Source organism: Elgaria multicarinata, chromosome 9 (assembly GCF_023053635.1).
Source record: "Elgaria multicarinata webbii isolate HBS135686 ecotype San Diego chromosome 9, rElgMul1.1.pri, whole genome shotgun sequence".
Lineage (NCBI taxonomy): Eukaryota > Metazoa > Chordata > Lepidosauria > Squamata > Anguidae > Elgaria > Elgaria multicarinata.
The window spans coordinates 91,046,860-91,062,604 of record NC_086179.1 but is presented as its reverse complement, the minus strand read 5'-3'; the positions used below and the strand labels follow the sequence as shown (position 1 = coordinate 91,062,604).

At 41.8% G+C, this 15,745-nt stretch overlaps 1 protein-coding gene across 1 annotated transcript in view; it reads right to left on the bottom strand.

Moving 5' to 3' along the window:
• Positions 1-15,745, bottom strand: part of PCLO (piccolo presynaptic cytomatrix protein) — a 167,384-nt gene that overhangs the window by 40,368 nt on the left and 111,271 nt on the right. Inside the window, exons 14-19 of the mRNA XM_063134321.1 lie at positions 15,202-15,295; positions 10,412-10,483; positions 5,956-6,136; positions 5,152-5,346; positions 3,804-3,986; positions 691-844 (exon numbers count right to left, since the gene is read on the bottom strand). Coding sequence (XP_062990391.1) covers positions 691-844; positions 3,804-3,986; positions 5,152-5,346; positions 5,956-6,136; positions 10,412-10,483; positions 15,202-15,295 — 879 coding nt within the window. The remainder of the gene's footprint in view (positions 1-690; positions 845-3,803; positions 3,987-5,151; positions 5,347-5,955; positions 6,137-10,411; positions 10,484-15,201; positions 15,296-15,745) is intronic.

Genomic DNA, 15,745 nt, shown 5'->3' with positions numbered 1-15,745 from the left:
TTATATCAATTTTGTTGCGTGGTTTTATCCTGGTTGTGCTTTTTATACTGTATTTTGTAATTGTGCTTTTAACCTGTTGGTTGTTTTATTATGGTTTTAATTTTTGTGAACCGTCCAGAGAGCTTCGGCTATTGGGCGGTATAAAAATGTAATAAATAAATAAATAAAAATTCATTGAATGAATTTTTGAACCCATAGCAGTTCACAATTATTTTCACAAACTGTTTTTTGGGTTAACATCTACCATGGCACTGCTGACAAAGGTGTTTATTGTCACTGTCAGAATCGTTGTTGTTGAGCTTTTGCTTATTTAGGATGGCTTTAACATTGGGAAATTGGTACAGGAGTTCAAAGCATCAATAAATAAGCAAGCAGAAAGAAGGCGAGGAACATAGTCTGCAATCCTTGCCTCCACACTTACCTGGGAAGAACAGCGCAATCCCATATGTGTATTTGAAAATCCCACTGTGTTCAGTGGGGTTTACAACCAGGGAAATGTGAGTAGGATTGCAACTTTACGGCCGCTGAGTTACCGCTGAGTAAACATGCATAGGACAGGGTTGCATATAAGTATGTATTGGGACAGGAGGGACGGTATAACTCAGCTTTTTTTAGGGTTAAAGTAACTAATCCCATCATTTGTCTTTCTATAGTTAATAAAAACATATTAAATAATTTTAGAAGTCTTACATTCTTGGAATGGGAAAGAGATTATTGTCCCCTGTGGTGGCACTGCTGCTGCTACTTCCTTCACTATCCATACTGTATCCACTGCCAAAGGTACTGGCTGATGAACCAGTGGAGGAGACTGAACTTTCTCCTGGTCGATGGTTGGTAGGCCTTGCTGTACAGAGTAGGAATGATGAATTACTAAACAGGCTATAAAGACATCAGTGTAAGCAATTTCAATAGCACCCAGCTATTCATGAGGCAAGAACTAAATAATATCTCCACAAAACATTTTACTTTTTTGCTGTGAATGTTTGCTATTTTGTCACATGGCACCAAGTCAAACTCATGATGCTCCATCTTTATCATTCTGATTTTGTCAGAATTGTTAGGAAACTGAAACATTAGCCAATAATAATGGCACTGTAGAACCAAACCTGACTAATTTTGGCAGAGAGCTCAAACATTTTATCACCAAACAGCTTTTGAGAAAGAGTACATATTTTAAAACAAAACAAAAACAAAAAGTCTGTCAGCCATCACTGCATTTCCTATACAGGCTGCATCTTCTCCAGAACACCACATAACTATTTGAATATATTTATTAACTGTTATTAAAAGTTTGGAAAATCTGTTGGTAATTGCTTTATTCTAAAAATCAGCCTAGGGAAACAGTACCACTCCAATTGTTCTGAATTCAGTGGAAAATGTATCTAACCCCCACCCCCAATAAATGTACATTCCTCCTTATTTTGAGGTCTCCGATTTTTTCATTTCAAGCAAATTGAGAAACATTGTGAAAACACAACATCATACGACATAACTCTTGTCAACAAGGCACTGCTTTAGTGTACATTTAAACTATACAATTGTCCCGGACAATACAACACCACCAAAGACTAAAACAAGTTGGGCATTATTCAGAAAGGAAATCTGACCATGGCATAATCTCCACCATGATTACTTTTAAAATTCAATTTGAAAGAATTAAATGATTTTTAAAACCAAACCAAAACGTGTGCTCCAGCTGTGGTTTTATATTTCATCTATGGTTTATATCACAGAGGAGGGCTGCGATGCGCCAAAGCTATGCAAACAACTCTTTTTCATATGTTTCCAAAGGTTCAGGTCACAGTGTGATACATTTTCCAAATGGGAATCATCAGATGTAGCATCTGAGCAATTTCATGAAATTGCATGTCAGCTTAGAAAGGTAGGAGAGTAAATAGTGGAAGCAAGAGCACTGAAATGTTGCAGCACTCAAACCAGGAAAAGCAGAGGCAAGAGACAGCTAAAGATTATTGATGTCTGTGTGATAGAGTACATTCTTTGCATGCAGAAGGTCCCAGGTTTGCTCTCTGGCTTCTCCAGATAGAGCAAGGAAGGAATCCTGCCTAAAACCCCGGTGAGCTGCTGCCAGTCAGTGTCACCAATACTGGGTTAGATAGACCAATGGTCTGACTCAGTATAAAGCAGCTTCCTATGTTCCTAACTTTTCCACATGGTATTGCAACCAATACCGTATCACCAAATGGTCTGAAGCTTCTATCACAGGTTAGCCTCTTCAGTATGTAAGAATGTAATAGCTACCAATGGGAGAGAGGTTAAGTGTGAATCAGTATATCCTCATAGCCTTGTTCGGTATTTATTCTTTCCATGCATCATCATGTCGAGAGACAGTTATATCCCCTACTGGTCCTGCCCCCACACTATCCATATGGGGAGGAAGTCCTGCAAGGGGAAGCAAGTCAAACGCATGTGCATTTTCCCCATGAGAAGAAACTCCCATTGGACATGTCTGGCCAACTTTCCCTCTGTAGACCTTCTCTTAATGTATGGGTGTGGGACTGGCAGGAGACACAACAGCAGTTTTGTGCAACAGCTCTGCTGTCTCTCCACCTGACGTAATTGATGTGGAGCCTGTAAAGGGCTCATAGGAATCAGGTATATCAAGTGGTCATCTGATCCAGCATAAAGCCTATCCCAACTTCGGCTTCATACCTGGAGCTCTGCTGAGGCACAATGCATTATCCTTCACAGTCAACTCTCAGAGCTGTTTTTGATGGGATAACAAGTGGAGGGCAGAGGGAGCATGGTCAACTTGTGCTTTCTGCTCCCTGGGTTTCATTGTCATGTCCAAAAGAGAATTTTTGAATCTTCTAGTCTGAGGAGATATACAAGCTCCCAATGTAAACACATAGCAGGCAGCTTGAGTATCTTCCTGGGTTGGACAGAGAAAAAAACACACTTCTCCTTCAGACATGATAGAGAAGAGGTAGGAACAAGAAAGACACCAGTCATCCTTCCAACTGCTCCAAATTACTATGCCTGAAATGCCTCACTGAAATAAAAATTAGAGTAGATATTATCCTTTTCAGCATTTGCTTCCATGGAATACTAGTCTCTGCCCACAGTTAGACCTAAGGTTTATCCTGGGATCATCCAGGGTTCACCCCTGCCTGAGCACTGGTTCCCCTGTGTGTCACCTAGATGAACAGGTTTGACCCCTGGACGATCCAGGGATAAACCTTAGGTCTAGCTATGGCCTCTGTCTTCAGCTTCCAATGAACTATTCTTAAACATACCACAAAACCTACAGTAAAGACCTAGACTCTTTCTGAGACAAGCTAGAAAACTCTTGACAGTTATGTGTCATATGAACACTTTCTTTTTATTCTTTTTTCCTGCTGTGGATTCCTCCAGACCCTGAACTCAATTTCTCAGATATGAAGACATAATAAATGTGCAAATGATAACAACAACAACAATGCTGTGTCCAAGTTGAAATTCCAGTGTGCCACGATAGGCTGTAATCATACAAAAAGAATGGTTTGGTCATGCCCCAGCAGATCAGGTTGAAAGCATGCCATTTAGTAGGCAATGTGAGCACAGTTAATCCAATTTTTAGAGACCACGGAGTTTCCCTATATCAGAACTTTCTATAATTTAGACTTAGCACAGCCTTTCAAAATAGGGGCTTGCAAATTAGCCATAAGATTGAGACAGGATTTTTCAATAAAACTGAACATTGCAGAGAGGGGCTGAAGAAATAACTTCGATGTGCAATGAATTAGCAGACATGGCAAGAAGGCATTTGGTTAAGGCTATCTTCTTGGCCATGTCTTTCTGCTCACCTCCTTCAGGTTTGACTGGTCCATCGGACATCACTTTTCTGAGGGCTAGTTGGCTTTGGTCTTTGTTGTCACTGGCTGGTGGAGGCAGATTGTCAGACTGAGTTCTTTGAATTGAGAGGACTCCTGCTATGCTGTGTCTGTGCTGCTTCCTTGCATAATTAGACTGACCGCTTTTATGTGCTGCTGTGGCAGTGTGGGTGAAATGGAAACCCAGAGTATGTATCCTCAGATGGAACCAGCTTAAATGTTAGTCATGCAAACAGAAGTGGGGAATTTTCTTTTCTGTATTTAAATAGGTACGTGTCTTTGAACACCAAAGAGACATCACATGCACAGCATTAAAGGGTAATTAAAACTGGCTGTTTCTTTTTAATTTTAAAAAAAAGGATGAAGAAGGCGAAGGAGGTTTTATTCCTGCTTTCTACATTACACAGTGGGGACTGTATGACACACCAAATAATCATGAAGACAAACACAATGATACCACGGTTGAATTATATTAATTTGCCAGTGACTAAATCCTCAACCTGTAATTTCTGTGAGAGGATGATTTACACATGGAGGTTTATGGAAGAGTTGTAATTCTTAAACCTCTTCACAGTCTAACAAAAAACACACACCCAAATCCACCCCTGTTATAATGCAGACTCCAGTCAAGCTAATGATATAGTTGTTAACATTACCAATATCTAATTTCCTCAGTAACAGCCTATATTGTATTGTTTGTATGTACTACAATAATGCTATGGTTTAAGAAAACATCTCAAGGTTGTTGCTTTTAATAATCCTGCCAAAAGAGTAGAAACATCTACAAGTACAAACTAAGCCAGTTTAAGGAAACTCTTATGGCCTTAAGGCTTTGGAGTCCCAAATTGTGGTGCTGTCCAATATATATTGATCTTTCTCATTTGCTGTCTAATGTTAGCAACCTGCTTTTGTAGGTAAACTGTGTAATCTTACTGGGAGGCTGGAAACCAACTATATGAAGTTTGGATTAGGGCTGAGGTATTTAGTGGCACTGAAGCAAAAACACACAACACAATTTTCCCACCAGATGTGCAGAACTGTAGACTATTGAACAAATGGAGACAGAAGTAGAGAAACAGCCAGTTTCAAGGCATTCTATGTAAATAAAAGAGGATTTCTAAATAGGAAGACTATATTGCATTTCTATGTATTTACACACAGACATACAGAAAGAACACGGAACAGGTGGAACACACGGTGTGCCAAGAGCAGAAAGAAAAGGCCAGCAGGGAAAGGACAGCAAAGAGGGGTCAGGAGAAAAGGAAAGGCAACAGATGAACATTAAGCTGCCATGCTGAGGAATTTTATTTGCGTCTTTTACTTGGTTGAAGGCGGAGCTGTTGGACAGCTGCTTCAGCAGCGGCGATGGCTGCCCCAGCGTCTTCAAGGTGGGTTTGAGTGACGCTGGTTTTGCTTTGGCTGCGGGATGGTCCATGAGAACGCAGGTGTCCTTCAGAAGAAGATTTGGAGCTTCCTGGACTGCTGTGGGACTTCTCAATGGTGGGCACCTGCATGTCTGGTAGGCGGAAACATAACACTTAATACCCTGCACAGGCAGAAAAGGAGAAAGAAAGAATAGCACCCTTGTCCTCCTGGTGTCCCCAAGGGGCAGACCAAAGGGCACATCCTCTTTGGTGTTGCCCCCTTTAGGGACACCTCTAGTGGGATGTCCCACTGCCCTGTAGTGGGTCTGCTGATATCTCTAAGGGGCTAGAAGGACTTAAATGGCTCAGAAACAATGCTCCGCCTCAGCTTGATGGTTCTGTGGCAGGTGTTCGCACTCAGCAAATGGCGTCAGTCCAATAAATTGGGAGGATTAACGGGAAGTGGGGGTGGGCAGTTGTTAAAGCAATAAACAGTCCTCTTTTTCTAGTAGGACAGTATTGGAAATTACAGAAGACATGGAACTGCTGCCACTCTGAGACTCTTTGCCCCCATTTCTCCTCTCCTGCCACTGTCAGCCAATTATGTGAGGTGGGGGTATTCACATAATAAGACATGCATTATGTTGTCTCACATAATTGGCTGTCAGAAGCAGGGGAGGAGAAATGCACAGCATGGTGGCATGGGGTGGTGATAGCTTGTGAAGAAGGATACATGAATACACATACTAATAGTTTCCTACCCTTTGATGGGTCAGGGAAAATCCCATGACTTCTGCTCTTGATGACAGATGGTTTTGGGGTCTGCTGGCTGCTCTGTCCAGAATGGGATTTCCCATGATCAATGCTTTCACTCTGTTCCTTCAGAGCATACCACCGTGGAGTATTGTCCAGTTGAGAGGCACTAGATAGCTCAATTAATACCTATATGGTGAAACAGAGAGCAAATCTATATAAATAAAAATGTAAATGTTCATTTGTTCCTAATCTTAAATCTCCGAAAGTTCTTCACCGATTGCTTTGAAATTTTGACACAACGTTGCAATCGAATACGCGCGTGTTTTTATGTAACTATATTATAGATGGGGACAAAAGTGTGTCTTAGAATCGAAGAAATAGGGTATATAAAAGCCCAGAGGCCTCCTCCAAGCCACATATGCAAATAGGAGAGAAGTCATTGTGACATCACCAACCAGTAGGCCAATCCACTGCCTCTGCCTTCTCTCCTATTTCCATGTTCTCTCCTATTTGGCACCATCTAGCGATGTTTCTCGGAACTGCGGCCTTCTATGGAAGTTCCAAGTTCTGAAGAAAGGTAATTGCCAGGAGATTCCGGCCTAGCAGAGGGGCCAAAACCCACTAACCTCCTCACCACACCTGTGACAGGTAAAAACATGCTTTTTTGGAAAAACAGCGCCATCTGTTGGATGTAAAAGCAACACATGCTGGTCAGGCTGGAAGATACATAAGCAGCAATGAAGCTGTATGGCGAATTCTTTCATTTCCCATACATGAACAAAGTCCAGCTGTTGTTCACTTAGCAGTACATCTAGAAAATGGACAACACGTTTATTTCACAGCTGCAAATGTGCAACAAATAGCCCTGAATCCACTGGCTACAACGTTAACTGCTTTCTTCACGTTATGTCAAAATGACGCGTTTGCAAAAACACTGCTGTATTCGGAAGTGCCTACGTATTACACATGGAATGTGAGTAGAAAATCATTTGAATGACGCAAATGAGGAGAGCGAGTCAACGGACAACCTGGCATATTCAAAGACACTACGATAGGCAGGCTGTACACCATGCATCCCAATCAAGATGAATGCTTCTTTCTTCGCATGCTGTTGGTAAATGTGCCCGGTCCAACGTCTTTCCAGCAATTGAGAATTGTCAACGGAGTTACACATGCCACTTTCCGCAGTGCATGTCAAGCTCTGAATTTATTGGAGAACGAACAACACTGGGATGTATGTATTAATGATGCGTACAACACGTCACATCCAAATCAAATTCGTGCATTGTTTGCAATCATATTGACCGCCTGCTCTCCTTCATCTCCAACAGAGTTATGGGAGAAATATAAATCGCACATGGCTGAAGATATTTTCCGTCGAATACGCAAGGAAAATTCAAATATGAACATGGATTTCACAGCAGAAATCTACAACGAAGCGTTGATAATGATTGAAGATTTGTGCTTAGAAATCGCGAACAAAGTTCTCAATCAATTGGGAATGCCATCACCGAATCGATCTGCTCCTGCTTCGTTCGATGTAGAATTGCGTCGTGAACAAAATTACAACATGGGTGATCTTTTGTCGTATGTGCAATCAAATATTCCTAAGCTAACGCTTGAGCAAAATGACATTTACAATCAAATAATGCAAACTGTCAATAATGGGGTTGGAGAAATGTTCTTCTTAGATGCGCCAGGAGGAACTGGTAAAACGTTCCTAATTACATTGCTTCTGGCAGCAATTCGATCCCAAAATGACATAGCCTTAGCTCTTGCATCATCTGGAATAGGTGCGCCATTGCTACCAGGTGGAAGAACTGCTCATTCCACTTTCAAATTGCCATTGAACATGCAATTCATTGAAACTCCCACGTGCAACATTTCCAAAGCATCCGGCATGGGAAAAGTATTGCAGAAATGCAAACTTATGGTTTGGGATGAATGCACAATGGCGCACAAAAAATCGCTCGAGGCTCTGGATCGATCATTGCAAGATTTGCGTGGAAACATCAGACCATTTGGGAATGCATTAATATTGCTTGCAGGAGATTTCAGGCAAACATTACCTGTAATTCCTCGCTCGACACCAGCGGACGAAATAAATGCTTGCCTGAAATACTCTACTTTGTGGCGACACGTAAAGACGTTAAAATTAACTACAAATATGCGTGTCCAGCTGCAAAGATTGGCGTTTGCAATCACCATCAACAAAGCTCAGGGCCAATCTTTAGAATTGTGCCGTTTACATCTAGACACGGATTGGTTCTCACATGGACAATTATATGTTGCGTGTTCTAGAGTCGGCAAACCAGACAATCTCTATATCTGCACAGACAATGGAACAACAAAAAATATTGTATACCCACAAGCATTGTGAAATTAAACATATTAGAAATGTGCACTTTCTCTTTTCTTTCTTTTCCATCTAACCAGACTGAGCCACAGCAACGCGTGGCCGGGTACAGCTAGTTATTTAATAAATATCTAATGATGTAAGGAATCTGATCCTGGTCTGACTAATCACATGTATCTCTGGTCAAAACAATGGAGTTTCTCTGGTGAAAACCATGGAGAATGCTAATAGGCTCTGAGAAATATGGTCTGTAAACTCTACAATGACAAAGGCAGTTCTAGAAAAAAAAAATTGGTGGAGAGCTAAAATCATCTTTCTTTTCTTCCTTTCCAATTTCCCCTGATATTTGGCCTTATTGATCAAGGCTGCTGTTTGGAGACCAAGTGCTGGTGGTTATTTGGAGACCAATGGGTTGTTGTTTCTCCTGTCATTGTCACCTTCATCATCATCATCATCATCATTATTATTATTTATTTATATAGCATCATCAGTGTAAATGGTGCTGTACAGAGTAAAACAATAAAATAGCAAAACCCTGCCGCATAGGCTTACATTCTAATAAAATCATAATAAAACAATAAGAAGGGGAAGAGAATGCACCAAACAGGCACAGGGTAGAGTAAAACTAACAGTATAAAAGTCAGATCAAAATCAAGTTTTAAAAGCTTTAGAAAAAAGAAAAGTTTTTAGCTGAGCTTTAAAAACTGCAATTGATCTTGTAGTTTGCAAATGTTCTGGAAGAGCGTTCCAGGCGTAAGGGGCAGCGGAAGAAAATGGACGAAGCCAAACAAGGAAGTAGAGACCCTTGGGCAGGTAAGAAACATGGCATCAGAGGAGCGAAGAGCACGAGTGGGGGAATAGTGTGAGATGAGAGAGGAAAGATAGGAAGGAGCTAGACAGTGAAAAGCTTTGTATGTCAATAGGAGAAGTTTATATTGGATTCTGAAGTGAATTGGAAGCCAATGAAGAGATTTCAGAAGTAGAGTAACATTGTCAGAGCGGCGAGCCAAGAAGATGATCTTAGCAGCAGAGTGGTGAATAGAAACCAACAAACTGATGTGAGAAGAAGGAAGGCCAGTGAGAAGAAGGTTGCAGTAGTCCAACCGAAAAATAACCAATGCATGAACAAGAGTCTTGGCAGAAGAGACAGACAAAAATGATCGAATCCTGGCAATATTATACAGGAAAAAAATGACAGGATTTAGCTACTGCCTCAATATGAGGAATAAAGGAGAGTGAGGAGTCAAATATAAAGCCAAGACTACGAGCTTCCTTGACTGGAGTAATAATCAATATTATTGCTGCTCCATTAATACACAATAGCATTTACAAGTAACAGAAGCAAGACAACATGTCCCTATTTGAGTTTTTAAACTAAATTTTGACAGAGAAGGAGACATCAGTGGAAGGAGAAGAAAGCGGGAGGAAAATATAACAGGGAGGAATAAGCCTGGGTGTAGCTACATACGTTTAGGATTAGCTTTTGTAGGTGGAGAGGATTAAAGGGTTAAGGCAAAAGCTTCTCAGAAAAGGGTGGTTTTCGAGAACATTGCAGGCATAAGGGAAAGTGAGGGAGAGGGAATGACAGCCATATCTACCGTTTGTCAATGCAAGCATCCCACCAAGCCAGGGTTACCATAGTTTCCAATTCTGATTTGCCATCTAATCACAAACCAAGGTGTCAATTTAACTAGTACACCAACCCATAGTTAAGTTCCATTCAACTTTGGCCTTAGCTAGACCTAAGGTTTATCCCAGGATCGTCCCGGGGTGGTCCCTGCCTGCTCCCAGGATCACCTGTGTGTCATTTACATGAACAGGGATGACCCCGGGGCGATCCCGGGATAAACCTTAGGTCTAGCTAAGGCCTTTGTTTAGCATGATGTCTGGACTGAGCACCAGTTCTCACAATAGCAGCAACTGGAGATATTTCATAGGCACTGCTGCCAAATATATCTGATCTCCCATCTTTCTCCACAGTAGCATGCAGCTAGGAAATACTAGAATTACTCTCTGGATGAAAAATGTATCATGGGAATCTACCCTTAGTTGACTATCAAGTCAGGTGTAGGAAGGCAGTGAAGCAATAAAAATGGGGAACTCACCTCGCCAAGGAAGTCATTGGAGGAGAATCTATCATAGTCCCAGACTGTAACTTCCAGGGTTTTCTTCTTCAGCTGCAGTTAAAATCAAGAGATAATTAATTTCAGCCCCCATCATGAATTTGGCATCCAATCCATAAAACATGCTCTATTTGTTGCCCCTGGTTTTTTTCCCAATATGACAGCCAGGCAATTATTGTCCCCCCATATCAACCTTGGACTTGGAAAATTCATTACAGGTAAAGCTGAAATTTGATATCAAGACAGATGAGCTCAGCCTAGGTTCTGTGGAACTTGGAAGAGCTATTTGCTCAAGATTGGCTGTGCTCCCAATGTAAAGTCCACCCTGTGACTTTTAAAAAGTTGATAGCATCTATCTGTCTTCCTGCAGCGCTCAGCACCAGTGAGTAGTTTTTACTGTGTTCTAGGCAAAGTCAAAATGCATTGGTATTCACAGTAAGGCATGGCTGAGTAAGTTTAAAAGAACATTTCAGACAGTGCTTCAGAGATCTCCTTCCCACTTTATTTTACGTCTGAGGATAGCATATCAACTCCTCTTGATGTGAAGCTTAACAGGATTCCTCAGACGTCCGGAATGAATCAGCACATTGTGTGCATTACATAGCATTTGTGAAAAAGATAACGATTGTCGTTTGATCTGTTCCGAATACTGCTTCATTAAATGACTTGTGCATTCCTAGTCATATGCATCACAAAAGATTTGCTATCTTGCATATTTTCTTCTGTTCTTGTAACTTAAAGATATAACACTTTGAACAAAATGATCGCCCACATGGCTAAACATTTGCTAAGAGATAATTTGACATGTTGTGCTTAATAGTTGGAAACCTGGACATCTTTATTGTTATATCAGGTAGTGAGAACATTGTCACTGTATTTTTACCACATTTTTGCACCTAATCAGAAATCCGGGGAGACAGAGGAGAGGTACCATTGATTCTCCTCACCATTGGGCAACACAGCACAGGGCCAAACTACATGTTGTCTTAACAATGTTTTTAACTAACATGGTGAGAACTGGCTACATGTCTTTCTTTAGAAAAAGAAACAACAGGGTCCTAACGTTAAAAAAAAAAAAACTTTTGACACAAGGCATGGCTAGTCAACTTATCAAATGGTTATATGTACCACTTGGTAAACAGCCATTTATTAGGGGTGTGCACGAACCCCCCGCTCCGCCCTGCGGGCCGATCCGAAAATTTTGGATTGGCCCGCTTCGCTCCGCTCCTCTTCGCCGCGGAGCTCCGGCTCCGAATCGGAGCTCCGCAGTGGAGGGGAGTGGCACCAGGTAAGGCCGGGAAAGGAGGGCGGGGGGATTACCGGGCCCTGCTGCTGTCGCCACCTGTGTGGCGATGGCGGCAGAGCCTGAAAAGGGACCAAGGGGGAGGGGGGCCTTACCTGCCTCTGTCCGCAGTCCGTCAGCTTCTTCAATTGAGCCCGCGGTTCAACCAGGTAGTCTGGGCCGCAAGTGCGGCCTAGACTTCCTGGTTGAACCGCAGGCTCAATTGAAGAAGCCGACGGACCGCGGACGGAGGCAGGTAAGGGAGAGGAGGGGGGTTTACCAGGCCCTGCTGCTGTCGTCGCATGGGCGACAGCGACAGCGGCAGGGCCCGGTAAACCCCACTTACCTTTCTGTCGGAGCTCTGGATCGAGGCAAAGGATCCGCCTTCATCTCGATCCTCTACGCCACGCTCTGCCGGCCCCCCAATCCTCTTCACCTCCGCCTTAAGGGGAGGCAAAGCACCCCGCTCCGCTTCTAATTCGCTGGTCCGATTAGAAGCGGAGCACATCCCTACCATTTATCTTGAGACCTGATACGTCATAGTGACTGAAATGTTGGACATGGACTGGGAGGCCCGGATTGAATTCCCACACAGCCATGAAGCTATCGGGATAACATTGGGCCAATTTCAGGTTGTTATGGCGATAAAATAAAAGGGAAGAAAGTCAGGATATAAATGAGATAAATAAGTAATATAATAAGTACCCTTCTCCCCAGTACTTAATGGCATCCAAATCAGATTTTTCTTCAAAAGTTAGTCAGCCTCAGTTGAATGTTTCCCCTCGGTTGAATGACTGGCTCCCACCCCACCTTGTCCTACTTCTCAGACAGTGCAGAAGCTGTGGGGCTCCTTCCACCCTAGGTCAGCAAGCTGAAATAAAAAGCACCAGGGACCACAGTCTCAGGACAGAAGAATGCCTCCAAAGGAAATGTTTAACGTACTTTGCCTTTGGATTCTTTGAAATAGTATATTTCCCGTTGGAAAGGGATTCAGCCCAAGCTCAGAGCACTTCGACTGGGGCACCCTGACCACTCACAAGTGGATCTATTATTGTAAATTCATCATTGGATCTATTGCAGTTGGTGTGGGAATGATGGGTCTCTGTGTCAAGCAAAAAAAAAAGTGTTTCAGTGTGTATAGTTTTTAGATTGGATTTGTTTCTTTTTGGTGTTGTGTATACTGCCCTGTGATTTTGTGGATGTAGGGAACTTTATTAATCCTTTAATAAATAAATAAAATATGGGATAGTCCCCTGAAATGCTGCTGGGAGGTAAAGAATTCTGAAGTTTTCTAAAAGCCAGTAATTTTGTAATTATATAATACTCTGTGCTCTCTTTTAAACTTTTTATAAAATAATGTTTTAAAGACTTTATTATTGTTGGATAACATCTGCAGTCAATTGGCTCAATTGTTCTTTAATGAGTTAAATTACTTTGTCCTAGATATATTAAATCTTATTAAAATTCATTCATATTAAAACTAATTTCAGAAGAATATAGTTACAAGGAGAAAAAGGAGCAAGATCCGAAAATGATACTGGGACTGTTTGGATGATATTTCAGAGGTCAGATCCCATGCTACACATGGACTGCCATGCTGGCCCCATGAGAACATCCGGTCAAAACGGAACCTACACATATATAATTTTTTACTTCAGTAATCATCTTTCCACTACACACATACAGATGGTAGATATTTTACTTTCCCCCATTCAATCATTCATTTATTACCAGATATTGAACAACTTGTAAAGCTGACATAGATTTACTTTCCAACAAATGCCTTTGTATAGTGAAGTCAGAAAACTAAGTACCTGATCTATCCAAAATCTGGAAAAAATTAACTTCTTTTGGTTTCATGATAAGCACATGCTTAGATTTCTTTCTGTGAAATCAATAAGATTTTGAAGCTGCCTTCCTGGCAAGAAGCTTGGACCAGCTGTTCACATAGTAGTCCTGAGCCAGACATGGAAGCAGACCTGAGCCCCTTCCAAAAAGATTAACTTCCATCCAAAATTTTAAGGCAGACCACCAAGTCCTAAGCGAAAGAGAGCTTTCCCCGGTTTCCAACAAAAGTACAGAATTAGGGACACACTTTGGGAGTCGAAGAAGGGTCTTCAAAAACCTTGTCTGTAGCCTATCTATCTCAGATGTTAATCCCCCTATCCAGATGTTGGAGGCATATAAAAGCTGGGCTGCAGACTTGGCATTAAACACTTTGATGGCAGACGGTATAAACATTCCCCCTTTAGTAAAGAAAAAATGTATTACTGCTGCTGAACTGACTGAAGCTTTATTAAGGGTGGCCGATCTATGGGCGCTCCAGTTCAGACAAATTTTATGTTAAGTTTCTGTTGGAAGATAAGTCCTCAAAAGTAACTTTGGCTGTTGCTAAATTTCTCACAGTGGCGGCCAGGATTAGAGCTCTCTGTGTATTAGACGAAAGTGGACAATAGCTCTAACTGTCTGACGTTTCATGTTTGATTCTTGTTTTTTCATGGATCTATCGATCGCAATAAAGATGTATGGTATGGTATGGTAATACGATTTTGCCCAAACTATTTAGGGTCACAAAAAAATCTGGCAATGATTAGATTAGTTTTACAGAGCAATCCTATGGTGAGCCTTATTGAACTCAATGGGGTTTACTTCTTAGTGGTTATTGATAGGGGTACACTGTCAATGCCTGTGGTGATTCCAAGGCCTCCAACTATGATGTGAGACAATGAAGCAGTCTGTTGTACAATCCACAAAACCTCTATTCAGCAAATAGACACCTCTTTACACCTGAAGGAAGTCTGAATGCTAGGAGCTATCCTCAAAGCTTAATTAGTCAAACAAAGCCCAACAGGCTTTCACTGAAGACCTCCTTTGGGGAGGGTCTTCAAGCTGCAACTTCTGCTGTGTGGCTAGTCTGGTGGTCCTCCTCTCAACTCCGCCTGCTTGACCCTGCGGCAGACTTTGAGATCTGTCAGTTCTGATGCTCCCTCCCCCTCCAACGAAGATTGAATTCCCAGTGGTGGGGAGTAGGGGTGGGGAGAGAAGGGAGAAGATGATGTCTGAACCTGGGCCTCCTGCTTGATATGATCCTGGGAGATTCCTCCTTGACTCCTGGAAAGTCTTTGAGAATTTCCTCCCCCGCTTCCTGTCTTGGCTGGTCTTCTCCTTCTTTAGCCTCCGAGTCTGATTTGTAATCTGCACCAGGGAGATCAGGCCCCATCCTGACAATGCCCTACTTGAGCACTGATGTTGCACAAAGATATAAGATCTCTGTGGTTCCCTATATTAAATGCACTATCTTCCTCTCCACCTCAGCTTTCAGACTGTAGTTCTCCTGACTATGCCATCAGAATGCTTCGGAAAGAGAAGTTGGACCAACAGAAAATCTCTTGGAAATGTGGGGCATTATTACAGAACGTTCAGTTTCTTGAATTGATCCTGAGCATGATTTGTCCACACCTGGAATGGAATATCCCTTATAGTCACACACCTGCTCCATGGAGATATTTTTATAAATGACTGTCTGGTTCCATTCAGGATTCAAGCTTTTCTGCACATACTTCGTCCTCCTCTTGTTCTCGACACTGATGTGGAACAAAGGAACAGAACATGTCATTACTTCTACTTGTCTCCACCTGTTCCAGTGCAGAAACATTTTCAATGAATCTGATAAAAATAAATAAACCAATCATTCAGGCCAGCACAGTAAAATGACAGTCAAACTGCTTCAGGGTAAACGATGACCTTCTTCTGAATATCCTCCCAATTCAGAATGGAAAATTACACATTTGAATCCTGCCTACTAAAAAAACTTCTCAGCTGACTGACAACAACACAAATATCTGTGTTGTATTTACAAATTGCTTCTGTCTGGTTACGGAAGCAGTTCTCATTATAATAGTGAATGGTGATGAATTGTTTTCTTGAAAAACTTCCTTCCAGCTATCAGGCTGAGATGGGTTTAATCCATTGTATTATTTTATCGTCTTTAATCATAGGAGAGTTATCCCTGAAAACCATGAAAGGGAAAGCTC